Source organism: Oncorhynchus clarkii, chromosome 4, assembly GCF_045791955.1.
Source record: "Oncorhynchus clarkii lewisi isolate Uvic-CL-2024 chromosome 4, UVic_Ocla_1.0, whole genome shotgun sequence".
Taxonomy (NCBI): domain Eukaryota; kingdom Metazoa; phylum Chordata; class Actinopteri; order Salmoniformes; family Salmonidae; genus Oncorhynchus; species Oncorhynchus clarkii.
Window position 1 is genome coordinate 59,602,412 of NC_092150.1, and position 27,911 is coordinate 59,630,322.

A 27,911-nucleotide genomic window follows, 5' to 3' on the forward strand; every position below is an offset into this window, starting at 1 on the left:
AGGGGAAGTCCAGCTCCACCACTCCCGCCAGAGCAGAGGCAGGGTTAGCAAGGAGGGCTCAGTCTCTGCCTGGTTAGTCAATTCACAGTCATCTTTTCTAAGAAGAAAATGAGAAAATCGCAGGTAAATAATATAAGATCACCAGTTTGCCTTCAACCATTTGAGTATGAGAAGTTTATAGTTTATTGTTTTTGTGTAAAGGTGGTTCCACTTTATGCATCCATTTGCTTGCTCAGCAATTTTTCCCTAGAAGGATTAGACCACTGATACTGTACAGGGGCCAAGTTAACCTTTTCAAACAAAAATGATTTATTGCGAGCCATAAATGTGAGAACATTTGTTCCCAATAAAACCAAGTCAAAACAAAGCATTACAAATGAGAAGCAGTGATACACTCCTGTGAGACTTCTGCTGCGGTAGTGTTACAAGCGTGACATCTAGCCTTAACAAACATAGGCTCTGTTGACACCAAAGTGTTGTAAATGTCATTGTCTAAGGGTGTATGACCTTGTTCACGCTGTAATTGACAATGGCTCTCGCACCGGAGCCACTTGAACAACACGTCTTTCTTTAAAGTGATGGCATTTAAGAAACATAAGCATTCGTTGTGAGAGTAACTCCAGCAGCATTACCAGTCACCATTGATATAGAAAGGAGTAATCCCAACCTTTTGTCAACTCTTTCCAATAAAACTAGCCTAAAGGTCAATCAATCAAGTCGGTTCTATAATGACACATGAAAGCTGGAACTTCAGACAGGTGCTAAGTTGCTAGATCTCCTTGTTGAAATATGGTATCTAGTCTGTCTGCCTCCCAAATGGCAACTTATTTCCTATGTAGTGCACTAATTTTGACCAGGGCCCATAGGGTTCTGGTCAAAAGTAGTGCACTACATTGGGAATAAGGTTCCATTTGGGACGCAACCCCTAATGCTATTCAATACCTCGGAAACAGATGTACAGTATATGTTCACACAGAGGTCTTATTAATGTACAACTCATTATACTTGAACCACACGCCCCAATGAAGTCATAAAGTTGGTGTGAGAGGAGATGTTGTTGTTTTAAAACATGGATCCTTCTATATTTTTTGCCCAGAGCTGATGGTGGTCATTAAGATTCAGTGTTGCACTTGTGGATAACATGAGTCACGGCTGTGAAAGTGACCAAACTGTTTCAAAGTCTAAGTATTTTATTAAGTAATCTAGTGGTTAGAGATAATTATTCTGTGTAGATGACATACACTGAGTATACAAAACAATATGAACATCTGCTCTTTCCATAACATAGACTGACCACGTGAATCCAGGTGAAAACTATGATCCCTTACTGATGACACTTGTTAAATCCACTTCAATCAGTGTAGATAAAGGGGAGGAGACAAGTTAATGAAGGATTTTTAAGCCTTGAGACAATTGAGACATGGATTGTGTATGTGTGCCAATCAGAGGGTGAATGGGCAAGACAAAAAATGCCTTTGAACTGGGTATGGTAGAGTCCACGCCCTGACAAAATGAGGCTGTTCTGAGGGCAAAAGGGGGGCTGTTTCCCTACAATTCTATCCTAATATCCTTCTATCCTTCTTAATTATTATGTCCACATTCGATCTTCATACTGACATGTACCATAACACAACAGTAAAATGACAACTGAAAGTTTATTGTATAATTATTTTAAATCTTTCCGGAACACGAAGGGTGATGGTGTGCTCATAACTGTGGCTATGGTTACAGTCTTCCATTCTCTCCTAATGCACAGGGAGCCGGAAACCAAAGCACTGCACATTACTGACAATTGAGTCAGGGCTTCTCCTTCTCTCTGCTCCCTAATGCTCCGAGATGGTTATCATGGTAGGACCTCTCTGTTGGGCATTTAATCTGGGGTTACTAAGATACCGATCAAGTCAGTACCTTTTGAAGTCATTTTCAAAATGTTGGTCTACCTTATCAAGAGAGAGCCCTTCGCTTTTTGTATGGACCCAATACCTTTGCTCAAGATATTATCATTTGCAACTGTACAGTTCCTCTGATCAATCAAAGAAATACAGTGAGCGATTCATGTCGTTACCATTGACAATACATTTAGACATCTCCACGACCTCTTTGTAAGCAAGCCAAATCAAACTGCAAGGTGCATTGAATCAAGCTCTGTCATTCAATCTAGCTAATAGATACATTGGTGTGTTCCATTGTGAGAAATGCTAAGTGTAGAAATTGATACGGCCCTCAACAGACTCATCCACGGTAAGGCAGGGTGAGCAAATAGGCAGCAAGGCAGCTCTCTGTCACATAGCAACCCAGACCTATTTTGGGGAGGTTTAAATGTGCTTGTAACCCTCTGATTGGCACACATACACAATCCATGTCTCAATTGGGACGGCGGGGTAGCCTAGTGGTTAGAGCGTTAGAGCGTTGGACTAGTAACCGCAAGTTCAAATCCCCGAGCTGACAAGGTACAAATCTATCGTTCTGCCCCTGAACAGGCAGTTAATTCACTGTTCCTAGGCTGTCATTGAAAATAAGAATTTGTTCTTAACTGACTTGCCTAGTTAAATAAAGGTTAAAAAAAAATGTGCTTGTAAAATCAAGGTCCATGTCATTTTTTATTGGCAAGTAAAATCAAAGCAACATTGGATGAGGTTCAACACTTGTTTTAGATATTAGGTTTTTCCCCCATGGGTATCCAGAGGTTCATAATGATATTTTGCCCTCTGTAGATTACATATTCACAAGAGATGGGTTCAGCATCTGTAGCCTGTCACATTTGGCAAAGGAAAATGTATCAAATTATTTACACATTTACACGGTTCGTTCTAGGTGTCTGGAAACAGATGTTTTGTGACTTCCATTAAGGCTAGATCTCTGTCCTCTTTATTGCAAAATATAAATTATGCAACATCTGTTTTGCAGTTTTTCTGGTGAGCGATTTCATGCTAATGTCATTAGCGCACCATAACGTGCCAAACAAAATAATATCCTATTGAGCTGCAACATAATGTAACATAATGTTTCCGATATGTGTAATGTCTAGCTTGTGCGGAGCTGGCTAGAGCAGTGGAGTTAGATTTTGAAACACACAAAATTTGTTTCGGGAAATCATTAATCATCCGTTAGTAGTAGTGGAGCTTCAGTAATAACACATTAGCTGAGATTTGTGCATTAAATAAGGAGACCCCCCCCCCTTTACATTAGTCTATTTAGCCTTACGTATGAAAGCCCTCATCTGTTTTGTATTATGGGGAACATAGGACCCTTTCAGTTAATATCACACGTCAATGGTACAGGCTGTTAGGCTATGAATATTTAATTATGTTTTCATGCCACTGGCTTTACCATAATGGAGTTTCGGTGGAGACAATGAATAGGCTACTTGACTTTGGGTTTTTACAGTGGGAGCATATGATATAGTAGGCCTATGCATTGGAGAAATGGCTGCATCCAATTACAACAACCAGGAGGCATTTCAGGGCATGCCACTTTACAAATTTGTATCTGATTATTTAAGATAAATGCCTACTTAAAAAAAAAAAAATGAAATGGAAAGTTATTACATATATTTGTACAGCAGCTCTTTTATTCTGGGGTATAATGATTTCATTCAGAGCAACAATACAGCACTGAGAAGTGAGTCGGCTATGTGACAGGGGGTGAGGGTGTTGTACTCAGAGATGGTTCAGCTTCTACTGGAGAGTTGTCGCCACCTAGCAGTTCTCTGTGGTTTGGGAATGGGAATTTAGGGAGGTGTTATTTCTGAATGAAATCAGTTATGCGAACACTGCTGAATAGTAGGGATGGGAAGATAGCTTTTTTCTTGTCTTCGTCAATACATCATATTTTGTCACTTCGCACATAAGCACTTAGTTTCAAGCAGCTTATCACGGTAGATGATTGTAACCGTGGTTCAACTTACTTGCAGTTGTTTAACCAACCCTTACATTCACAGGCCGAATAATACTACAATGAGGCAACAGCCGAAGTAGACCCACATGTACTATTTTGATAAATGTTTTTACCTAGCACCGCTGAGTAATGGGCAAATCAATAACGTTGGGCTTTTCTAGCAAATTATTCTTGCCCCATTTACAACTAGCTAGGTACTTTGTAACAATCGAATGGGCACAATGTGTGGTAGAGCTAGCACAATTATTCTGAGACCATTACCGTACATTTGGCAACTTAACTGTTTGTTGGCTGAAAAAAAGGTAATCGACACATTCTGCGTTGTGCGTAGAACCACAAAAGCCAACTCGCGAGCCCTCTGCGAGACTGGGTCGCTGGTGAGCAGCAAACACCATCTGAAAGAGAAAGAGAACATGGAATAAACATGGCACACAACATAAGCTTTTTTGAAGGTAAAGTGAGACTTTAAAAAAAACCTAGGTAATTGTAAAGGCAAGGCGGCAATGTTTGTTAGCGATCGCATTCCCGTGTCTCTAAATGAGACGTCGGATCCAGCGCGCGTGCCTCAAATTTGGTGTCAATCCTGTTCGAGAGCGCTAGCAGTTAGCTAGTGAGCTAAAGTGAGCTATTCCCTGCGGAACTAGCTGGCTACATTTATTCACATAACTTACATCTGAAGCTACATTGTTCACCGCGAATGGACATTTCAGAAACAAAAACAACATAATGGGCACGATTAAAATGGAATTATCCGAGTCACGTTGCTTTACTGAACGCCGTATGTAGTTATGCTAGCTACTAAGCTAGCTAGCCCGTGTATGTCTGACTAGCTACCTAGAAGCTAGCTGACTACCTACTAGCTAAACTAACTACCCTCAAATGTAGGAAATGGGACACGGTTTTACTGACATAAGTTTGCGCAGTATTTTACAGGAGTAATTTGTTTACATAAATTATAGCTTGCTGTGCCGTGGGGTGAAGTTGTAACTTACTTGTGGACGTATGTACTGTAGATAATGGTCAAGATTGAACAATCAAGACAGCAAGGCCTAGCTGGCTAACGTTAGCTACCTAGACATAATTGTTGACAGGCCTTCATGTCAGCTATACTCTTACATGTCCTTTTGTTTTTCATTTGATAATATTTAACAGTGGATCAACCTAACGTTATTTGTTGGTTAGCAATAAAGTTGACGTTAGTTATAAACAATACATTATTTCTGCTTTTCAATGTCTTAAAGCTCAGAGAATGTTTGTCAGTTTCCATTTCAGACAGCGCATAACAAAGTAGCTAGTCTGATGGTGTTCATGTAAATAGCCAGCAACCCAATAAGGACAACCCATATGCGTTATAATATGCATGCTTATATCAAAGTGCTAACTAGCTCAAAAACAAGGAAGGGAACACTTCTGTAAGCACCATGCCAGTGTGGAATGTGGTGTCTCCAAATTCAGTGTGTTGGGGGTGGGGGAGTTGATAGGTATAGCTACGGTATATCATCTGCACATAACTCTTAACAAGACCAACACTTTAAATATATTCTGCTGTTAACACTCGTAGTCATGACCAATTAAGTAATAGGCCTAAGTTAGTCATTGCCTGTGCCACAGACTGTGGAGCAAGGAAGTAGTTAATGAGGACAGTATGCAACCCAAAGGCATATTGATAAAGGCAACCCCTGGAATAACTTTGTTTATTAGCTATTTATATACTATATTACTAGCTTTATAGACAGATTCTAAAGGGAGTCTAAATATAATTCTAGAAAACTCTAAAAAAAAAAACATGAAAATCTTCAATTATAAATAACTGTAAGTGCCTACAGTGGGTCAGCTAAGTGGGAAATATCTTGCTGTACCTAGCATGGGCTGTCTTGCTGCAGTCTGTCTGGCAACAGTGCCCACAGTGTTGAGAAGGGAACAAAGCTGCAGTGACTGTGTCATTGAGCCATGGGTTTGAACCACCGAGCCAGACTCAAAGCAATCCTTCAACTGCTGTGCCTATCTATGACTGACCAGCCTCATTCATTTAGACTACTGATGGTGTTATGAAGAAGGTGGGCTAACACATGTAGGGTGGAAGCCTTGATTTCATAACACTGTAAGGATAGCCTACAGTGTTAAGAAATCATAGCTAGTCGGGTGAAAATGGAACGAGCTCAGTGGTCAAGCCATGACCTAATTATCTAGGCTACAGTTGGTGTACTAAGATCCGGTATAGATACATTTCTAACTGTTAGCCTAAACACTTACAGTGACAGTTTTTGACAGCAAAATATAGACCCTTTGGCTAACTGCCACATCCACAGCTTCACTGCGTACCCTGCTGCTGTGCCACATAGTATTTATTGGAAAACATTTTAAGTGCTTCCTTGAAATGGTTTCCTACAGTGGTGAAATGTCTATCCTCAGATATTGATATGGAGAGGCCTACAGTAATGTGATTGCACAAAACACACCTACTCAAAGCATCATGCAAATAACTTTTTGTAAAATACCGCCATCCAAAATCTGTTTTTGTCGTCTCTAAACCAGCTATTGTGATTGTTGTGAGATATTACGACTCCACCGTGTCTCATTTTCGAGCAGCATGGTGCTACACCTCTAAGCCTGTTACACATTTATGATGAGAGTCACCATAGGAAATGAGTCTTGTCGTCCACAGAGAGGGGGGAGTAGCTCCTTGGCAAACACCTGCTCTGTTGTCAGTTGCCGCTGTGTCTCTGCTTACAGTTTTATCGCAGACATGATTTAAGCTTTATTCATCAAAGATCTAGATCTAGTTTTAGGATTACTCATGAATCGAAGTTCTCTTTGATGATTTGAATTATGCATGTGGTGCTAATACAAGCAGTGTTGAAATGATTACTGCAACTCCTAGAAGTGCACATGATCGTTTCAACTGATGCCCTCACTTTCCCGTCGTATAACTGAACTCATGCAAGTTGTGGTTTATTATATTCAAGCTCTGGATAGATCAGAGGCCAGGCGAGATGGAGGGTACAAGCAGAACTGGAGCTTTTCTCTTTCTGAAGGCAGTGAAGAGGAGAGGAGACATGAGTAAGCATTTCTCCTCCGGACCTCATTTCAGCACTCAGCATCGCTGCATTGCATCAATTTCACCCTGCCACCCGCCGTATCCACCAGACTGACAGACCCAAAGATTCTTTCTGTTCTGTTTATTAGTATTCCCACCTGAGAGCCTCCCTGCCACCAGCTTAATATACAGATATGGCCACATGCACACACACTGTCTGCATGCAGAGTCTGTTTTGTAATAGAAGTGTGTAGACTGTAGAAGTGTTTTACACCAGGGATACAAACTGACAGTGATGTTACTGTAAAACTACATGTATCACAGAATCATGCGGTTACATATGACATCATATGACATTGTAATTCAATAATTGATGTAATCCAGTAACTTAAGGAAGTACCCAATATGTTTATCCAATGGTTTGAGCTAAGTGGACATAAAACCAAGGCATTATCTAACCACGCTCTTCCACCCCTTTTTCTCTTCTTTTTTCCTAAGCTGCACATCGGTGGTGACCACGAAGGAGATGGATGGACAGCAGCACTCATCCCCAGAGGGGCAGAAGGTACTGTAGGCTACCTCCCTCACTAAGGAAAACCTTATCTTGCACCCCTCCGCATTACTCGCATTTATGGCATTGTTGCTCGCAGCATGCTACAGGCTTTCTGCTCTGTCCTGTTGGTGCCCTCTGCCGTTCTGTCTCACCTCTCTCCCTTTTTATATGTCCTTATTCTTTTCTGTCTAATTCTTTCTTTCTCTCCTTTCTTTTTCTTTCTCTCCCGCTCTGTCAAATCTTGTATGGCAAAGCCATCCAGAGGACTCCAGCTTTGTACCAGTAAAATGTTTTGCGCTGCTGCTGGTGAAAAGTTAATGTTGTGACATTTTGATGCCAACTGCACTGTTAAAATCCACAGAACATTTCATCCGATGAAATTTATTGTGAATTTTGATATTATTTTGGGGTATTATTACTAAATAGTCAAAACCTGTTTCTCTTGTTTCAACTGAACAGTGAATACGAACATCAGCTCAGTGCTGTTTTTGCCATAACTTTACCGGGTCGTATCAGCGTTTAATGCAGCATCACTCAGGCATATACTGTATGCTCTCAGCAGAAATGCACTGCAACATACTTTATGTAATCAGATCCTCTTTGTTAATTCTCTTCTTTGTTGTCTCTCTCTCCACCAGTCCCCCGCTCTTAGGCACTTCTCTTCTGCGGATCCCCTGAAAACATACGAAAACAGGCCAAATACAAATAATCACATAAGGGCTCTAAACAAACTAGGAACTGGCAAGAGGCTAAGGTATGGCACATCATTGTTGCTAGTATCTCTCCTGTCCAAGTTGGAACGTTTTGATGACAATGGCAAATATCATAATGAACCAATTCGACCTGTATTCAGTGAAACCCGGCGGATGTTGTTTCTCTGCTTTCCTCTCTAGTGAAATCCCATACCCGGTAGCAACGACGTCACCAATGCCGAACAGAACAGACTATTTAATCGGTAGCCCAACAACGCCTCAAGGGGTCGTTCTACAGGGGAGACACTTTCAGCACACCCACCATGTTCCTGCTGCAATGAGGAAACCTGTCCAAAGGTATGAGCCCTCACGGAAGTCACACTCTAGTCATACTGCATAACAAAGCATTGAAAGCGACTCTGTGGTTTTGTATGTCGGGAACGCTTGATTTCTCCCAAGTTGCCAGGTAGGGCTGCATCTCCAGTCGATCGACGAGAGAACATGTTACTCTCCCTTTTTATGTAAGGGTTTGATCAATTCCGTTTGGCTAATTGCCATCAAGTTGGTGCAGCCCATTTATTCACGGATCATCACCATTATTGTGTTAGACTTGATTGTATTGGTAGACGAGACTTACTCTCTCCATTTTCCTTTCTTAAGCAACCTTGACTTAAAGGAAAGGTAAGACATTGAACCCAGTGGATTTTCTCAGCCATGCTTTGTGCTGCAACCACTTGTAGTGAGCTGAATGGTCTGATCTCTTTGTCCTGTTCTGACTTTGCATTTCATGTCATGCTGTAGTCAAAGCAGTAGTGCCTGTGCCTATGTGCGTTTGTAATTTTTAGCTAACTTAATACCCTGCTCAACCTGCATCCACCCACCTTTGGTCTGGATCTGTAGGGCACTGACTGAAGTCTGTTTGCATGGAATATCCCATGTCATGTGTTTCATCATAGCCTTACTCCATTGTGAAATAGCTTCATTAGCGCTCCTACACTTCATATTGCATATTTTGCTTATCTCCAATGATCCACTGCGGATTTGAGTTGTTTACCTCATTTATGGCTGTTGACAAACAAAGTATTTGTTATAAATGGCTGTGCTTCTGACCAGAGTCATAGATTTAGACATATCTAGATATATGGTTGTGCTTCTGACCAAACTGTGCCCTTTTTCCCGCAGAAAAGAGTACAGCACCACCCAGCAGCAGATCCAGCCAGTAGAAGTAGAGAGCATCATTCTCACCTGTCCAGAGAGCCCAGGTACTTTCACTGTGCCTTTGAATTCACTGTATTTCAGGTTTTCCGTTATGAAAATGTGGCGCCGGACATTTGACCGGCAGCATTTCAATTTACAGGACATTTCAGTAATGTACCGGACCCATGTGCAGTGGGTGCGTAACCTGATTAGGGTGTCCAATCACCGTTCTCAGAATGACAGAAGTCACATTTTAGATTATGGTAGATAATCTTCCCGGAATATGCAAGTCGAGGATGCAATGACGTGTCCTTGAGGATGTTCGAAGAACTGTCCACATTTATATTTTCCTCAGATGACAAAATGAGTAACGAGTAGCAAAATCGCTAGCTTATGTTTTGGCGGAACGCCAGTTTCAAGTTTGGAGAAGAACGTTTCACTGTAAAAAAATGCACCTTTTATAATAAAGCATTCCATGCATCATCACATTTGCAGACTTATGTAAGATAGCCTACTATTCGTAATGTGATGAGTAGATTGGATAGTCAAAATTTAGGGTAATAATATAACTCGATCACTGTTCGCAAAAAAAGACAGTTCAATGGATGGCTGAGCGCGTATAGCGTAGAGGCCTGGGCTATAGGCCATATCGTGTACGTTTCTTCTTTCTTTGCACGTGAAACACATTTCTTGCGATTCTACTGAACTTTATATGACTGGAGACATTAGCAGAATCTTGTTAAATAAAACAAATGACAGGGTAGCCTACTCTAACACTAACAAACAATCAAAACATTTCTTGTCCATATAATAGGCCTATGAGAAGGGGATACACAACTAGAATATGACGTCCATCTAAACTGGAGGAGGTAATTATTGTCCAAAAGCAAACTTTTAAGTGGCACTGACCCAACAATGATAGAGTGAAAATGTGCAGTGTGCACCAGGGATATGGCTCTCCGCTGGTTCCAATATGATAGGCTATAGGCCTGTGGTTCTCTCAACTAAAAGACAGATTAGTATTTTCATTGTCATCTCTTTACAGCAATAGTTTGGAAAGCAAATGGCTATGTTTTCTTGTGATTGAATGTAGAAGTATTGTGATGTGCCTGGCTGGGCGTCTGTACTTTTCACTGACAGTCACAACTCAACAACCATCTATTTGGTATTTGCAGTGTAAGCTGCCAAAATTGCGCGGGTTGCCTTTCCTCCCGACTGTAGGCAATGCGATTCTTAAAAATCAAAAAAGTGTCTTTTTTTTATGGCTAGGAGAAGCTAATGATCCTCTGTGACCAAATCATGCTTTAGTAACCTATTTTGACATATGGTCTTTATTTATGTATCGACAGGAGTAGGCTAATTAGGCTATGTAATTTTGTCAATTTAATTCAGTTTACTAAGGGAAGACTTAGCTTCGCCTAGCCTTGAAGACGTGCCGCATATGAGCCTATGCCAATCTACTATCCCCCGTTGTAGAAAAGTCTACCTATTCTATTGGTCAGCTTGTCGAGAAACAAATAGCCCAAACAGGCTATGGGACGATAGATCCCAAATTCATATAACCAGTAAGCCTGGGCAACATTAACAAACAAAAAAAGTTGAAGCAATGAATCTGCAACATATCAGAACATTTAGCTTAAAATGTTGATAAACTATCATTTCTTAACTTTTTTTAGCGCAGCAATACGCACAAGGCAGTAGGCTACGCGCGGATGTGCATTTGGCCACTGGACAACAAAAGAAAGTAGAAAACCAATAGCGTATGGATGTCTGTATAAAATAATGGTCAGAATTTGCCTAGGCTACTTTGAAGCAAGATTAAACACGTCTCCATAATATGTAGTAAAACGTTCAGGTTTCAAACAATTAAGTAGTGACACTGAACAAAAATATAGTCCATTTCTATGATTTTACTGAGTTACAGTTCATATAAGGAAATCGGTCAATTTAAATAAATTGATTAGGCCCTAAAGGCCTGATTGGTGGAGTGCTGCAGAGATGGTTTTTCTTCTGGGAGGTTCTCCCATCTCCACAGAGGAACTCTAGAGCTCTGTCAGAGTGACCATCGGGTACTTGGTCACTTCCCTGACCAAGGCCCTTCTCCCCCGATTGTTCAGTTTGGCAGAGCAGCCATCTCTAGGAAGAGTCTTGGTGGTTCCAAACTTTTCCATTTACGAATGATGGAGGCCACTGTGTTCTTGGGGACCTTCAATGTTGCAGAATTTTATTTGTACCCTTTATCAGATCTGTGTCTCGACACAATCCTGTCTCGGAGCTCCACGGACACTTACTTCAACCTCATGGTTTGGTTTTTGCTCTGACATGCACTTATAATTGTGGGACCTTATAAAGACAATGTGTGTGCCTTCTCTAAATTATGTCCAATCAATTGAATACACCACAGGTGACTCCAGTCAAGTTGTAGAAACATCTGAATGATGATCAATGGAACAAGATGCACTTGAGCTCAATTTCGAGTCTCATAGGAAAGGCTCTGAATACTTATGTAAATTAAGCATTTCTGGTTTTTACTTTTAATAAATGAGCAAAACTTTCTAAAAACCAGTTTTTGCTTTGTCATTATGGGGTATTGTGTGTAGATAAGGATTTATTTATTTATTGAATCCATTTTTAGAATAAGGCTATAACGATTTTTTTGTTGGAAAAAGTCAAGGGGTCGCATTATTTTCCGAATGCACTGTATATACAAAAGTATGCAAACACCCCTTCAAGTGAGTGGATTTTGCTATTTCAGCCCCACCTGTTGCTGATAAGATAAAAAATAAATAAATTGTACACAACCATGCAATCTCCATAGACAAACATTGGCAGTAGAATGGCCTTAATGAAGAGCTCAGTGACTTTCAACGTGGTACCGTCATAGGATGCCACCTTTCCAACAAGTAATTTAGTCAAATTTCTGCCCTGCTAGAGCTGCCCCGGTCGACTGTAAGTGCTGTTATTGTGAAGAGGAAACGTCAGGGAGCAATAACGCCTCAGCCGCAAAGTGGTAGTTCACACAAGCTCACAGAATGGGACCACCGAGTGCTGATGGGCGCAGCGCGTAAAAAATTTATTTCATCGGTTGCAACTCTCACTACTGAGTTTCAAACTGCCTCTTCAAGCAACGTCCGCACAGTAACTTTTAGTCGGGAGCTTCGTGAAATGGGTTTCCCTGGCCGAGCAGCTGCACACAAGCCTAAGATCACCATGCGCAATGCCAAGTGTTGGCTGGAGTCATGTAAAGCTCGCCATCATTGGACTCTGGAGCAGTGGAAATGCATTCTCTGGAGTGATGAATCACTCTTCACCATCTGGCAGTCCGACGGATGAATCTGGGTTTGGCGGATGCCAGGAGATTCACTACCTGCCCGACTGCATAGTGCCAACTGTAAAGTTTGGTGGATGAGGCATAATGGTCTGGGGCTGTTTTTCATGGGTCGTGCTAGCTCCCTTAGTTCCAGTGAAGAGATCTTAACGCTACAATATACAATGACATTCTAGACAATTCTGTGCTTCCAACTTTGTGGCAACAGTTTGGGTAAGGCCCTTTCCTGTATCAGCATTGATATTGGCGGGAACTGGAACACGCTGTCGTAAACATCAATCCAGAGCATTTCAAACATGCTCAATGGGTGACATGTCTACTAGAAATTGTGTACAGATCCTTGCTACATGGGGCCGTGCATTATCCTGTTGAAACATGCGGGAATGGCAGCGGAGGAATGGCACGACAATGGGCCTCAGGATCTCGGCACGGTATCTCTGTGCATTCAAGTAGCCATTGCAGTTGTGTTTGTTGTCCTTAGCTTATGCCTGCCCATATCATAACCCAACCGCCACCGTGGGGCACTCTGTTCACAACATTGACATTAGAAAACCGCTCGCCCACATGATGCCATACACTCAGTCTGCCATCCGGTACAGTTGAAACCAGGACTAATCCGGGAAGAGCACACTTCTGCAGCATGCCAGTGGCAATCAAAGGTGAGCATTTGCCCACTGAACTCGGCTATGATGCCAAACTGCGGTCCGGTCAAGACACTGGTGAGGATGACGAGCACGCAGATGAGCTTCCATGAAATGGTTTCTGGCAGTTTGTTCAGAAATTCTTCGGGTTGTGCAAACCAACAGATTCATCAGCTGTCTGGGTGGCTGGTCTCAGAGGATCCCGCAGGTGAAGACTGATGTTGAGGTCCTGTGGTAGGGTGGTTATACGTTGTGATGCCGGTTGGACGTACTGCCAAATTATATAAAACAATGTGGAGGTGGCTTATGGTAGAGGAAAGAACGTTAAATTCTCTGGCAACAGCTCTAGTGGACAATTCATGCAGCCAACATCATGATTTCCTCTAGATAATGTTTGTGACACAAATTTAAAAGTATCTAGGTGGTAGAGGGTGTCTGGATGTGGCTTTGCAGCCTCACTCTCTGGCAGTGAAGGCTGTAGGGTCTGCGGGGCAGCAGATCTGGGCTGAGCCTCCTGCCTGTGTCTGCCAGAGGGGGATTGCAGCAGGCCTCGCAGATTAATCCGCCCGCAATGCTCCTCTGAGAGGAAGGAGAGAGAGCGAGCCTGCCGGTCACAAATGAGCATGGGGAGGAAAGCAGCACACACAGGCAGTCAGGCTAATAAAGCACACTGTGCCCGGCCAGCCAACTCCTGCACAGCGAAATATTATGGGAGTGATGATGATCACATGTGGTGCAGCAAGGTGACCTTGGAACATTGGAACACTGCATCCGTGTGAAACTTTTCCCCAAGGGTCATTTTTTCCACTCTGGCAATTTTTGTTTGTGTTGAAGATGAGGCTGGTTCTCAGCCAGTTGTTACTGCACACTGTATATGACAGATAAGTCATATTTTTCCTCTCCATGTTATCTTTTGTTTCCTTTTTAGCCAACGACAACTCGAGCATCAAACGGCGTGTCCAGCAGCACAGTCGGAGAGCCTCGGCGGAGGGCTGTTGTAGCTTTCCCTCGCAGGTTCAGACCGAGGAGGTAGGAGTCATAGCTTATACACTTTGTCATCTCAGAGTAGGAGTGCTGATCTAGGATCAATTTTTACTTTTACATTATAATGGATATGTTAATATGGACGGGGGAGGCTGATCCTAAGTCAGCACTCCTACTCTGAGACGCTTTATGTATAGGCCAGGCCCTGAAGGTCGAAAAGGACCTGTGCCTGCTTAGTAAGTGCATGTCTCTGTGTTCATCTAGATTTGACTGTTTAGTGTTTACCATGCAGCCTTTCCATATGAGAGGACTCTGACCCTGCTGGGCTGGAGTGGCAGCTACTCCCCTCTGGCCTTTCTCTCAGGCCTTGCTAGTCAACTATCAAACCATCCAGCCTGCTCCTTCCTGTCTGAGTCATACCTTTAGTGTTGGGCCTAGAGCCAGAAAGGAATAAATACCTGACTAGAAAGAAGCATGTTTATCAGTTGCACTCAGTTGACCATTTCAACCCAAAAGGGCAGACGGGTTTTAAGACGATACCCCTGACAGATAGTGTTGAGAAGAAAATCTAAGTATTTGAATGTATCTTCTGCTGAAATTAAATTGTCTCTTGTCTTTTCTGCAGGCCCTACATACAAACGTTGTGTGCGGGAAGTGTAGCAAATCCAGTGACAACAGCACCATGTGTGAACACTGTGGGAACCCCTTGGCGTTGGAGGCCCCCCACCTCCACCACCCCCCTGCAGCCCAGCCTACGTCCCCCACGCCCAGACCCCCCATCCGACCCCATACCCACCAGCACCCCTCCCCAGGAGCCAACAATCTACAGCTGAGGAAGAACAGCTTCTACGGTTCGGCCTCGACCTTGAGGGCGCCGCCGCTGCGCGTGGACACTGTGATGAACCCGCCCATCCCGGTACGCATTACCACCCGGGCCGGCCTGTTACTGCCACACAACGGGAGACCCGTGGGGGCTGGGCTAGTGGGGAGCTGCTGCGCCGGGAAAGTCGCCGCCAACAAAGGCAGGAGGACGGCGGCCGCCAAGCTACACAAGATCAACGACCCCAGTAAGTCTACTGATCCATCCCGACCTGCTAAGTACTCACTTCTTGCATCTCTCTACGGTGGTTATTGTCAGAGTTTAACTCAGGGCTTTGCATTGTGTAAGGTAGTGCAGGAAGTTTTCATTTAACCTGGCAGTACAGAATGTTCTTGCTAGTAAACCACACACCTCACAACCAGTAGCACCTGTCTGTACATCTTACCTCTCTCACACAAGGTCACATTTGTTTGCAAACGAAGGCCACTTTTCCAAAATCAAAATTTCCTGCTCTTCTTGAAAGAATACATTCAACTATGGTGGAGCGAGTGACTCATTCTCAGTCATTTAATGTGTGTGTGTGTGTTCCAGTCGTGCTGTCCAGTGACGACGATGAGGAGGATGAAGCCGACGACGGCAGCACTGGTAGCGTCAACAGGCTGGACAGCGTCTCCCCGCTGCCCGCTGACTCGGCCCACTCCTCGCCAGCGCCCTCCGGGGGCAGGGTCGAGGCGGCAGTGAAGAGTAGCGCAGGAGAGGAGCAGGAGGAGATCACCACTGATTTCTTCTCTGATGTCGACAGCAGAATCTCGCTACCCAAAAGGAACCGAATGAAAGATCAGGTGTGTGTCCGCTTCTTTGAAATACACTGAGCGTACAAAACATTAAGGACACCTGCTCTTTCCGTGACACAGGCTGACCAGGTGAATCCAGGTGACAGTTGTGATCACTTATTGATGTCACTTGTTGATCTGTGTATTTGAAGGGGAGTAGAAAGGTTGAAGAAGGATTTCTAAGCCTTGAGACATGGATTATGTGTGTGTGCCATTCAGAGGGTGAATGGGCAAGACTAACGATTGAAGTGCCTTTGAACGGGGTATGGTAGTACAGTAGGTGCCAGGCACACCGGTTTGTGTCAAGAACTGCAACGCTGCTGGGTTTTTTACGCTCAACAATTTCATGTGTGTATCAAGAATGGTCCACCACCCAAAGGATATCCAGCCGCCAATTTGACACAACTGTTGGAGTCAATGGAGTCAACATGTGCCAGGATCCGTGTGGAACGCTTTCGACACCTTGTAGAGCCCATGCCCCGACGAATTCAGGCTGTTCTGAGGGCTGGGGGGGAGACAAGTCAATATTAGGAAGGTGTTCCTGTTGTTTGGTGTACTCTGTATACATTTTAAAGGATTTCTTTTCATTTTATTCAGACTGGGATAGCATGAAATGAGTCGTGTCGGGGGCTGGGATTTGTACCCATGTTGTGGTAGTGTATATGTGCTGCAGGCAGTTGCGTTATATGCTGCACCGGCCTCTGTGTATAGGATATAGGACTTGTGTGGATACGTAATGATCCCTCAAGGATGTTTCCGCAGTTCTCCTCTCAAAGGTTGGCCACATTTAGTACACGGGCCCAGCTATAGTGAGCCAGTCTGATAGTGAGCTGTTTTGGAACATTTCAGTTTGGATTTATTGACCCCGTCTGTCAGAATGTCCTTGAGAACTCAATGTTCCTGATCTGCTCTCTCAAGGTAACATTATGGGTTGTTTTGCTTGGCAGCAAATTATATTACTGAGTGTTTCTTTGTTCACTAAGATAGTCCCACTCCCAATGGCCAAAAACAACTAACGATTAAGTCTCCTAATTTACTTTTTGTGTGTTCAGGATTGTTTTCCTTTTAGAAACATACCGCTCGTGACATTTAGCTTTCAAACGAATTAGGCAGCTGAATCTAAATGACCAGTTGAGGAAGAATCTGATATTGTTGGCAAGACGAGTACTGTACATGATTGGTCGCTAAGAGGAATGAATGATATGAAGCGGCAGATTTCAAGGCTGACCGTGTGTTTTTCAGTTTGGAAACCAAATACCTGACGACTCTACACCCAGGAAAAAACAGAAGACCTCCCCCTACAAGCTGGACAGCATCATCCTGGACTGTAGGAGCGTGAGAGTAGGAACTCTTCGCAGGATGGTGACCAAACCTGTCATTGTAAGTACTCCGCTCCTGTACTCTGTTGTCTCTCTGTACAGACACTCAGTCGTGCTTATCAAAAATCTTGCCAAAAACAATAGCCTATAGCAATATGGTCAAAGCTGAAATTATTTCTACTAATTGTCTTACTGACATAATGTACCATTCAACTATCTCTTTGTCTTTCAGTTTACGGGCGATTACATTCAACTTGAAACTGAAGGTGAGAGACATAAGAACATAAAATGTCTTACGCATTTTTTTCCCTTTGCTCTCCAATGACAAAATGTTGTAGATGCGTTATACTCACGCTCTTGTACAATATGAAGTGAAGGGTGGCATAATTCCAATGCATTTCCCAAAATTCCCATGTTTTTTAGAAATCGTAGTTGAAGGATTCCGAATTTCCTGCTTATTCCCTCCTGTTTCAGGGAATCTTCCATCCAGGATTTCTGGACAACCTGGGAATTGTGGAAACGTTACTGAAATTCTGCAAACCTAACGGCATGTGATGTTCTAGTGCTTTGTATCCCAGGCCCTGAAGTGGATTCTCTGGAGAAGGTGCGTCTGCAAGCGTCTGGGCTTATCAGCTGTGAGTGGTGCAGCGTGAGGAAGCTACCCGTGCTCTTCTTCCAGACCACCCAAGAGGAATGTCTGCGGCTTCGCACCCAGCTCAAGATGACCCGCGACAAGGGAGGCCTGTGGTACGACTGTGCCAGCAACGGTGAGGACTGCCAATCCATAAGTGAAGCATCCTTGCCAGTTGTAACATCAGTAGTCAGTAGTATAAAATAGATGGATGAATGTGTTTTTTGTTTACCAAACTTGTCAACGTTGTCCCCCTGTTTTGGAGAATAATTTTCTATGATGTATTTTTTTTTGCTAAATCAAGTCTGTGACCTCACGGTCTACAAAATGTCAATAAGTCTTATTGTTCTCCCCAGACTCTGACGAGAAGTACATCGTGCTGATCTTTGAGAACGGGCTGTCGTTGCACGAGCAGATGATTCTAGAGGAGATTCTACAGGAGATCGGCCGAGTCAACAAACTCAACGAGTTCCCCACTAAACTGCCGTTTGATGAAGCTAACATCAGATTGGTCAACTACAACAAAGCCACAAAAGAGAAGGTGGGCTTTATCTAAATGGAAGATTAGCATCTTGGAGCCTTTTGAGACTAGCTAACAAAATATGTGTTGCCGGTGTTGCCTTTCCTTGGCTTCAGGTTTTCAACAAACAGTCTCTTTTTAAACAATCCCTTGACCATGATATTTTAGTTGCATCACTTTCTTGTAGGTAAAGAATAATAACAACAACAATTGCGGTAAAGCCAACACACCGCCACCAACAGTGCGGACACGCATGGCCACACGGCAGCAGACCAGCACGTTCTTCGATGAGGAAGACGATGACATGGCTGAGCTCCAACCCACCTTCACTGGACCAATCGTAAAGTACGAGGGTTATCTATCTCCTACACCTGGGTCATGTTCAAGAAAATGGGCTGATTTTCTGTTGCAAACCATTTCACTTCGGTGTGCCTTGTCCTCCTAAGTATCATTCTAAAGTGTTTGTTCCTAATGGTAATTGGATGGTTGTGTTGTAGGTTGATGGTGTACCCACCTCCTCCAGCCAAGGGGGGCATGTCGGTGACTAACGAAGACCTACACTGCCTTAACGATGGAGAGTTCCTAAACGACGTCATCATAGACTTTTATTTAAAGTTAGTGGCTTTCGCGTTCCGTTGTATATTTCCCATTGTTGTTTTTTGAAGTCACATTCTAGGTTTGATTTTCTATAGGAACACAAAGTGCCTGCGTTTGTGGTATACTGGGAATTTTGACAACCTTACAAGGGGAGTGGATTAACTGTTTTTCTATGTGTGCATCTTCCCTTTAGATATTTGGTTTTGGAGAAGTTGAAAAAAGAAGACTCACAAAGGAGTCACGTGTTCAGCTCCTTCTTTTACAAGAGGCTCAACCAAAGAGAGAGGAGAAACATCCCAGACACCACCAACCTAACGTGAGTCTCCTCTCCTCTGCCCAGAGCGGCCCAACAGCCCCCAGATCTATATGTGCTGTTTTGCCAACTCATTTGGTCATTATCACGGCAAACATTGTTTTAGTTGTCAAGACGGCACAAACTGATGCGGGACCAGGCAAGGGGAACACATTTCAGACAGAGTTCAGTAAACCATGTTTCTTGTTTGCCAGGATCCAGAAGAGGAAGCACAATCGGGTGAAGACGTGGACCCGACATGTAGACCTGTTCCAGAAGGACTTCATCTTTGTTCCCATTAACGAGTCGTGAGTGCTGCTCAATACCCCTGCCTGCGGCCAAATTACATCCTATTTCCTATGTAGTGCACTATATTTGAGCGGAGCCCGACTATATAAGGAAGGGAAAGGGGATATCTAGTCAGTTGCACAACTGAATGCATTCAACCCAAATGGATCAGAGCGGTGCGGGGGGCTGCCTTAATCAACGCCTATGTCATCAGTGCCCAGGGAGCAGTTGTTGTGGGGGTTAACTGCCTTGCTCACGGGCAGAACGGCAGATTTTTCCACCTTGCCGCTATTCGAACAAGCAACCTTTCGGTTACTGTCCCAACACTCTAACCTCTAGGCTACCTGCCATTTGAGATGCGAATTTCAACATGGAAATTAATTGACTGTTTTCTTGTCTCAAGTGCAATGATGAAGGTGAACAGACTGATGCAAAACAATAGACAAAGATGGTAGACCGAACTGTCTCTATTAACCAAACCCATTGCTGTATGTGTTTCAGAGCCCACTGGTACTTGGCAGTGATCTGCTTCCCAGGTCTTCAGGGCCCTCAGTTTGTGGCCAACCCCCTATACCAGGCCCCGGAGTCAGCACCAGGGCCAACACAGGCTGCCCCCCAGGGCAGCCCCCCTGACCACTGCCGGCCCCTGTCTCCAGAGCCAGACCACTTTGAGCCTCTGTCCCCAGACAGAGAGGAACCCGTGGCCCCCTCAGAGAAGCTGTCCCTCAGTGCCACCGAGGCTTCCTCAGGGGGACACTCTCACAGCGAGCAGCCAAAGGGTGTGTCCACCTGTCCCAATGGGGGCCAAGAGACTCCTAAGACCTCTGGAGCCAGGGTGAATGGACAGGTCAGCGCCCAGCCACAGTACACAGGTAAGCCACAGGCAGACGTCACTACTTGCAAGTAGCATTTCATTGCACTGTGTACAATACACTACGTTGTATCCTGCGCATATGGCAAATCAACTGCGATTTCTTGGAAACTGATGGAAAATGAATCTGTGATTCATTGGCCTTTTTTAATTATGTTTTGCAGATGGTCTGCACAGAATCAGTGTATGTTATGGATCAGGAGGTGGCAATGGTGATGACACCCATACCTTTTCAGATGATCAAAGCTCCTGCCAGGTAACGGTGGAATTTGCTTCTCTGTTTGGTGACATTTCCAAGGAAGTTAAATGGATGTTATGTGTCACGTTGTTTTTCCTTTTGTCTAGGATGAGTGCAGTGAGGATGGTGCACTTGCTGAGGACCCGGTTACCCCTGAGAGCTCAGAGTGTACCTCCAAACCCACCATCTGTAAACAGTGAGTAGGAGAGGATGTTCTACTTGTGCCAGTAGATGGCGATATTGCTCTCCTGACACCTTTGTGGCTAGTGTGATTTGAGGTGATTGTCCATTCATATTTACCTCAGAATCACAATGTTTAAGCATTTGCTGAGTGATTTTTGTTTGTTTTCTCAGGCCCTGCATTCTCATCATGGACTCATTACGTGGCCCTGCCAGATCTTCAGTCGTTAAAACATTACGAGAGTAAGTCAATTCTTTCATACTGTTCTGTATATTGTACATTTAGTTTGCCTAATTTGTACATCATCTAAGTATTACACGCATTGGCGCACCAAAGCAAACCTTCCCAAGCCTTTTATATTTAGTGTTTTTGTTTGTGTGATTTGCGTGTGTAACTGCAGGTACCTGGAGGTGGAGTGGGAGGTGAGGAAAGGAAGTCAGAGGAGTTTTGGGAAGGATCAGATGAAGGGCTCCAACCCGCGTGTGCCTCAGCAAGATAACTTCAGCGACTGTGGAGTCTACATCTTGCAGTATGTGGAGAGCTTCTTTGAGGTGAGAGCATAGGCTGAAGGCAAAGCGGCTCTGTTCAAAAGTAGTGCACTATATAGGGAATAGGGTGTGGTTTTTAGGATGCACACAGCGAGAACTACAACCAGTGCAGTGTATAAAATAACAGACACCTGGGGCCATATAATGAGATGTGGTCCGTTTTCATTTTCTATTGGTTATATTTTCAGATTACCAATGTTTACCGAATTGATTTACTGTAACAACTACTGATAGCTGACTCTGCTAGCCAGAAGTGAATCCCAAATACGGATACCAGCTACCGTTTTAAAGCAATCGCACCAAACCAGGCCTTTATCGACTCTTGATTTTGAAGCTCATTTTCTACCTTACAACACTCCAAAAATAGATAGGACATTGCTTAGGAGTGAATCCATAATAATTACATTTTTCTGCCCTCTATTCAGAGTCCACTTGCCAGCTTTCATCTCCCCGTGAACCTGGCAGAATGGTTCCTGCAGCAACGGATGAAAACTAAACGCGAGGAGATCAAGGAGCTCATTCGAAAGATCCAATCCCAACAGAAGAAGGAGGCGGGCCAGAGCTCAGCCAAAGGCTCACCTGGAGAACCGGAGGTGGGAGGAGAGGATACAGAGGAAGGTGTAGAGATACAGATTCAGAACTTTCCCGTCAGCCCCTGAGGTGCATTGTCTGGTCTGACACGGCTACCTACCTACTCTCTTTTACTTTGACATGACGGTCCTATCTATCGGGTGGGGCTCCCGCTGCCTGGCCAAGCCTGGAGGTCGGTCCGTCTGCCTTCCTGCTGCCAGGGCCTGATTACATGCTGCTGGATTACCCCCCCCCCATTATTTCCTAACTGTCCTATTCCTTCCATTTACAACAAAACAAAACATTTTACATTTGTATTGAATAAAACGTGTACATATGCTGGATGTTTTTGCTGCCTTTGAGATTTACTGTTTTTGATGCCGTGCTATACATGGATGATCATCATCCATATCTGTTTTCTTCATAGATGTTCTTTTTTTCGGGTGCAGAATATACTGTTCCGCTCTTGTATCATGTTTTTTATGCATCTGACTGAGTTGTGTAGAGAACTTGCTGTTATTTGTCATTTATAGCCATACCGGTCTGGAAGAAAGTATCATTTTCAAAATTCCAGTACCTCTCATGAATTGCTTAGCCAGTGCTTGTTAAAGGCCCAGTGCAGTCAAAAACATGATTTTCCTGAGTTTCATATATTTCGCCACACTAGGTTGGACTAATACTATATGATAATACTGTATAATGCCCTTTTTAGTGTAATAGCTGTTTGATGGGATGAAGACATCACAGCTAGTTTACCATTTTTCCCTCCCCACTCGGACCCCTCCCATATAGTCCTAGCTAAATTCTTGCCTGAGAAATTGGTCTTTGCTAAGAAGCTATTTGTTGCTTTTTGACCAAAACAATCACAGTAAGGTACTTACTTGTTTCCCTGATATGATTTGATATTGAGATAAAAATGGCTGCATTGAACCTTTTTAAGTCTCTTTATGTGAGTGGATGGATCTTGAGCATTAAACACAGAGATGCAAGAGCACATAATTTGCCTTAGTTTTTATAACATACTGTTTGTCAGCCTTCTTCCTTCAGTTGTTGTTGGTTTTCCTCTGCATAAAACATGAGTTGAGTGCACCTTTCTTTAGTAAAATATTTGGGACACTGTTACTGTAATAGAATTCATGTAATTCCATGAGATATCATCCCATATTCAATATCGCTGTTGTAGAAGTGCATTTGTGCCTGGTTTCATCATCTGGTCGCCCGGGGTTGATAGGATGAAAAGATGGTCGTCTAGATCTGCCTGTCCTCTATTGTTTGAACAAATGACTGCTATTATCCATCATTATCTAGGGATGATTGGATCTTGTCATTAATACAGCGATATACAGTTAGTTGATCTTCCTTTGCTCAAAATGTTTGATTTTTTATTATCCTAGCTCAAAAAGTTTCATTTACAGGTAACTGTCAAAATAAAGGAAACACCAACATAGTATCTAAATAGGGCGTTGGGTCACCATGAGCCGCCAGTGCACCCAGAATGGCTTTAATGCGCCTTGGCATAGATTCCACAAGTGTGAAACTGAGGGATGCACCAACATTCTTCCACACGGAATTCCATCATTTGGTGTTTCGTTGATGGTGGTGGAAACCACTGTCCAGGCTCCGCTCCAGAATCTCCCATAAGTGGTAAATTTGGTTGAGATCTGATCCCAGTTTTTAAAAGATATCTATCTGGATTTCACCTATCGGATAGTATCAAATGGAATGAATAGAACGAGTCCCCATTCAAGTCAATGATTTGTCCGTTCTATTCTATTTCTATGTATTTTATCCTATCCAATAGGCAAAATCCAGATAAATAACTTTAAACTGGGCCCTTATGACTGAGACAAAGTCAATGAGATATCTTCTAGCCATGCTAGCTAAAATAATGGGCAACTTGGCATTTTTATACTTGACCCTAAGCATGATGGGATGTTTTACTTGCACAATGAACTCGGGAACCACACCTATGTGGAAGCACCTGCTTTCAATATACTTTGTATCCTTCGTTTACTCAAGTGTTTCCTTTATTTTGGCAGTTAACGGCATATTCATAGGCTTAATTTATTATCTTTTAAAAATAATGATCTACTTTTTTCAGTTATCACAATGATCTTAAATATACTGTGTGTGAAGAACAAGTATGTTAAAATAGCAGTGTGAGGCTTTCCTCTCCGTGTGTAGCATTTTGAGTTCATAGAAGCGTTGCATTCATTCCGACCCTCCCTCCCAACAGGTTCTTAGAAACCAATGTTACCTTCCAAATGGCACCCTATTCCCTTTATAGTGCACCACTTCCGACCAGGGCACCTATATAATGGACTACATTTGACTAGGGCCCATTGTACTCTGGTCAAAAGTAGTGCACTGTATTTGGGATGCAGACATGGAGTGAATAACCTGGAGCTGCCTTACCGGCCTTTTAAGTCTTTACTGCGGTTATGGTCACAGACAATGTTGTGTAAATATTTTAGAAGCTGAAGTAGGATCAATGCATCCTCGCACTGTCCTTTGCAATGGGACGAACAGTATCTATTGTCCCTCTGAAATGTCAAGTGCATCCAGACCTATTCTGCCATTCACCATAGTTTCCATGGTGTATAGACCATAATGCTGTTTGCACAGCTAGCCTTGTTTTTCATGCGGGCTTGCCCTAGTGGGATGGTGAATAGACAAACAAAAACTCATTTCCTCCAGCACAACCTGGATTTGCATTTCTTATGTACGTCATGCAAGGTGGCCAATGAACTAGCTCACCTCACCAGGTGTGGAGCATAATATGTGTGCTTTCCCCTCTATATCTTATGTCCCAAATATATCAAATCAAGTTTTATTTGTCACGTGCCGAATACAACAGGTGTAGGTAGACCTTACAGTGAAATGCTTACTTACAAGCCCTGAACCAACAATGCAGTTTTAAGAAAAATACCAACAAAAAAAAAGAAATAAAGTAACAAATAATTAAAGAGCAGCAATAAAATAACAATAGCGGGGCTATATCCAGGGGGTATGGGTTAGTCAAGGTAATTGAGGTAGGTTGAGTTATTAAAATGACTATGCATAGATAATAACAGAGTAGCAGCAGTGTAAAGTAAGTATGCAAGTAGTCTGGGTAGCCATTTGATTAGATGTTCAGGATTCTTATGGCTTGGGGATAGAAGCTGTTTAGAAGCCTCTTGGACCTAGACTTGGCGCTCTGGTACCGCTTGCTGTGCGGGAGCAGAGAGAACAGTCTATGATTAGGGTGGCTGGAGTCTTTGACCATTTTTTTGGGCCTTCCTCTGACACGGTCTGGTATAGAGGTCCTGGATGGCAGGAAGCTTGGCCCCAGTGATGTACTGGGCCGTACGCACTACACTTTAGTGCCTTGCGGTCGGAGGCCGAGCAGTTGCCATACCAGGCAGTGATGCAACCAGTCAGGATGCTCTCGATGGTGCAGCTGTAGAACCTTTTGAAGATCTGAGGACCCATACCAAATTTTTTCAGTCTCCTGAGGAGAAAAGGTTTTGTTTTGCCCTCTTCACGACTGTCTTGGTGTGCTTGGACCATGTTAGTTTGTTGGTGATGTGTACACCAAGGAACTTGAAGCGCTCAACCTGATCCACTATAGCCCTGTCGATGCGAATGGGGGTGTGCTCGGTCCTCCTTTTCCTGTAGTCCACAATCATCTCCTTATCCTTGATCATGTTGAGGGAGAGGTTGTTGTCCTGGCACCACACGGCCAGATTTCTGACCTCCTCCCTATATGCTGTCTCATTGTTGTTGGTGATCTACCACTGTTGTGTCATCGGCAAACTTATTGATGGTGTTGGAGTCGTGCCTGGCTGTGCAGTCTTGAGTGAACAGGGAGTACAGGAAGGGACTGAGCACGCACCCCTGAGGGGCCCCCGTGTTAAGGATTAGCAAGGCCAATGTGTTGTTACCTACCCTCACCACCTGGGGGCGGTCCGTCAGGAAGTCCAGGATCCAGTTGCAGGGGGAGGTGTTTTGTCCCAGGGTCCTTAGCTTTGTGATGAGCTTTGAGGGCACTATGGTGTTGAACGCTGTGCTGAAGTCAATGAATAGCATTCTCACATAAGTGTTCCTTTTGTCCAGGTGTGAAAGGGCAGTGTGGAGTGCAATAGAGATTGCATAATCTGTGAATCCGTTGGGGCGGTATGCAAATTGGAGTGGCTCTAGCGTTTCTGGGATAATGGTGTTTATGTGAGCCATGACCAGCCTTTCAAAGCACTTCATGGCTACAGATGTGAGTGCCACAGGTCAGTAGTCATTTGGGCAGGTTGCCCATGGAAACATGTTGGCATTTCAGACAGACAGGGAGAGGTTGAAAATGTCAGTGAAGACACTTGCCAGTTGGTCAGCGCATGCTCGGAGTACACGTCCTGGTAATCTGTCTGGCCCTGCGGCATTGTGAATGTTGACCCGTTTAAAGGTCTCGCTCACATCGGCTGCGGAGTGCGTGATCACACAGTCATCCGGAACAGCTGGTGTTCTCATGCATGTTTCAGTGTTACTTGCCTCGAAGGGGGGAAAGAAGTAATTTAGCTCAACTGGTAGGCTCTCCTTCCTCCCATTGTGTGCACTTGTTCACTTCCCTGTACCTTTTAAAGTAAATTAGTGCAATAAGAAACATGGTGGAACCTACCACTAGCCAATGCCTCCACCAATCCAATGCTTTTAGAATTATGGGCAGTAGTAAACAATTCAGGAGACATGAGACATTATTGGGACCCACCGGTGAGGTGATATGAGTACACTTGAGTCACCATTTTGTCCCATTGTCTGTGTGTAGAGAAACATGAAGCAGATGTAGCCCTGGCCTCCTCTCAGGTGATCTCTAATGATATGTAGCTATCAGCTTTCAATCTGGTATTGGATGACTTCTTTAGGGGGGAAAACTTCACCAGTTTAATGTTACTAGGTCACTCAAAAATGTATGATGCCCAAGTCGTGGTGTTGTGTGGAAACTTGGTCTGCAATGCTGTCTGTCTTCCCTTTTCTTAGCAACCCAGCATAATTGCTTGGAAATAATTATGGCTATTGAGCCACATAACAGTAGATGCATAGACAGTTTAAAAAAGACAAGGGATACATACTCTGGATATAGAAAACATTAAGAACACCTGCTCTTTTGATGACATACACTGACCAGGTAAAAGTTGTGATCCCTTATTGGAGTCACTTAAATCTGTTTCAATTAGTATAGATGAAGGGGAGGAGATTTTTAAGCCTTTAGACATGGATTGTGTATGTGTGCCATTCAGAGGGTGATTGGGCAAGACCAACGATGTAAGTGCCTTTTGAATGGGGTATGGTAGTAGGTGACAGGCACACTGGCAGTTCTGGTGTCAAGAACTGCAAAGATGATGTCCCCCCCCCCCCCCCCCCCCCCCCCCTGTCTATCAAGAATGGTTCACCACCACCCAAAGGACATCCAGCCAACTTGACACAACTGTGGGAAGCATTGGAGTTAACATGGGCCAGCATCACTGTGGAACGCTTTCAACACCTTGTAGAGTCCATGCACTGACGAATTGAGGCTGGTCTGAGGTCAAAAGGTCGGGGTGCAACTCAATATTTGGAAGGTGATACTAGTGTTTGGTATACTCGGTGAAGAATGTTAAATGTGTTCAACTGACAGTCAGTGTTAAGCGCTCCCAATGGTCAATGGATGCTACTGCGTGTGATGCTCATGACGTCACGAGCAATTCCCTGGGGTGTATTCATTCCGCCTATTCTGTTGCAAAACGTTTCTTAAACGGAAGCGAACGAAACGAAACGGGCGGAACCTACTTGAATTGGTCCAATAGAAACTCTCGTTCTGCTCTCTTTGCTTCCGGTTGGTTCTTAAACGGTAAATGGTTACCGTAATGA

General features: G+C 43.7%; 1 protein-coding gene across 6 annotated transcripts; it reads left to right on the forward strand.

Moving 5' to 3' along the window:
• Positions 1–4,224: 4,224 nt before the first annotated feature.
• On the forward strand, positions 4,225–23,031 carry LOC139407016 (sentrin-specific protease 6-like). Of its 6 annotated transcripts, none has more exons than XM_071150268.1 (24): positions 4,238–4,349; positions 6,864–6,957; positions 7,433–7,499; positions 8,126–8,241; positions 8,381–8,536; positions 8,840–8,860; positions 9,362–9,441; positions 14,274–14,374; positions 14,955–15,396; positions 15,741–15,991; positions 17,225–17,362; positions 17,534–17,567; positions 17,865–18,068; positions 18,289–18,473; positions 18,640–18,797; positions 18,950–19,066; positions 19,243–19,365; positions 19,557–19,649; positions 20,131–20,501; positions 20,665–20,756; positions 20,846–20,934; positions 21,093–21,161; positions 21,320–21,470; positions 21,893–23,031. In XM_071150268.1, the coding sequence occupies exons 1-24, from the start codon at positions 4,322–4,324 to the stop codon at positions 22,124–22,126; spliced, it is 3,414 nt and encodes a 1,137-aa protein (XP_071006369.1). In that variant the 5' UTR covers positions 4,238–4,321; the 3' UTR covers positions 22,127–23,031. The 6 variants fall into 6 exon arrangements, with proteins under 6 accessions (XP_071006373.1, XP_071006374.1, XP_071006369.1 ...); XM_071150269.1 differs by having other exon boundaries at positions 17,880–18,068; XM_071150272.1 differs by lacking the exon at positions 6,864–6,957 and having other exon boundaries at positions 4,225–4,349.
• The last annotated feature ends 4,880 nt before the right edge of the window (positions 23,032–27,911 follow it).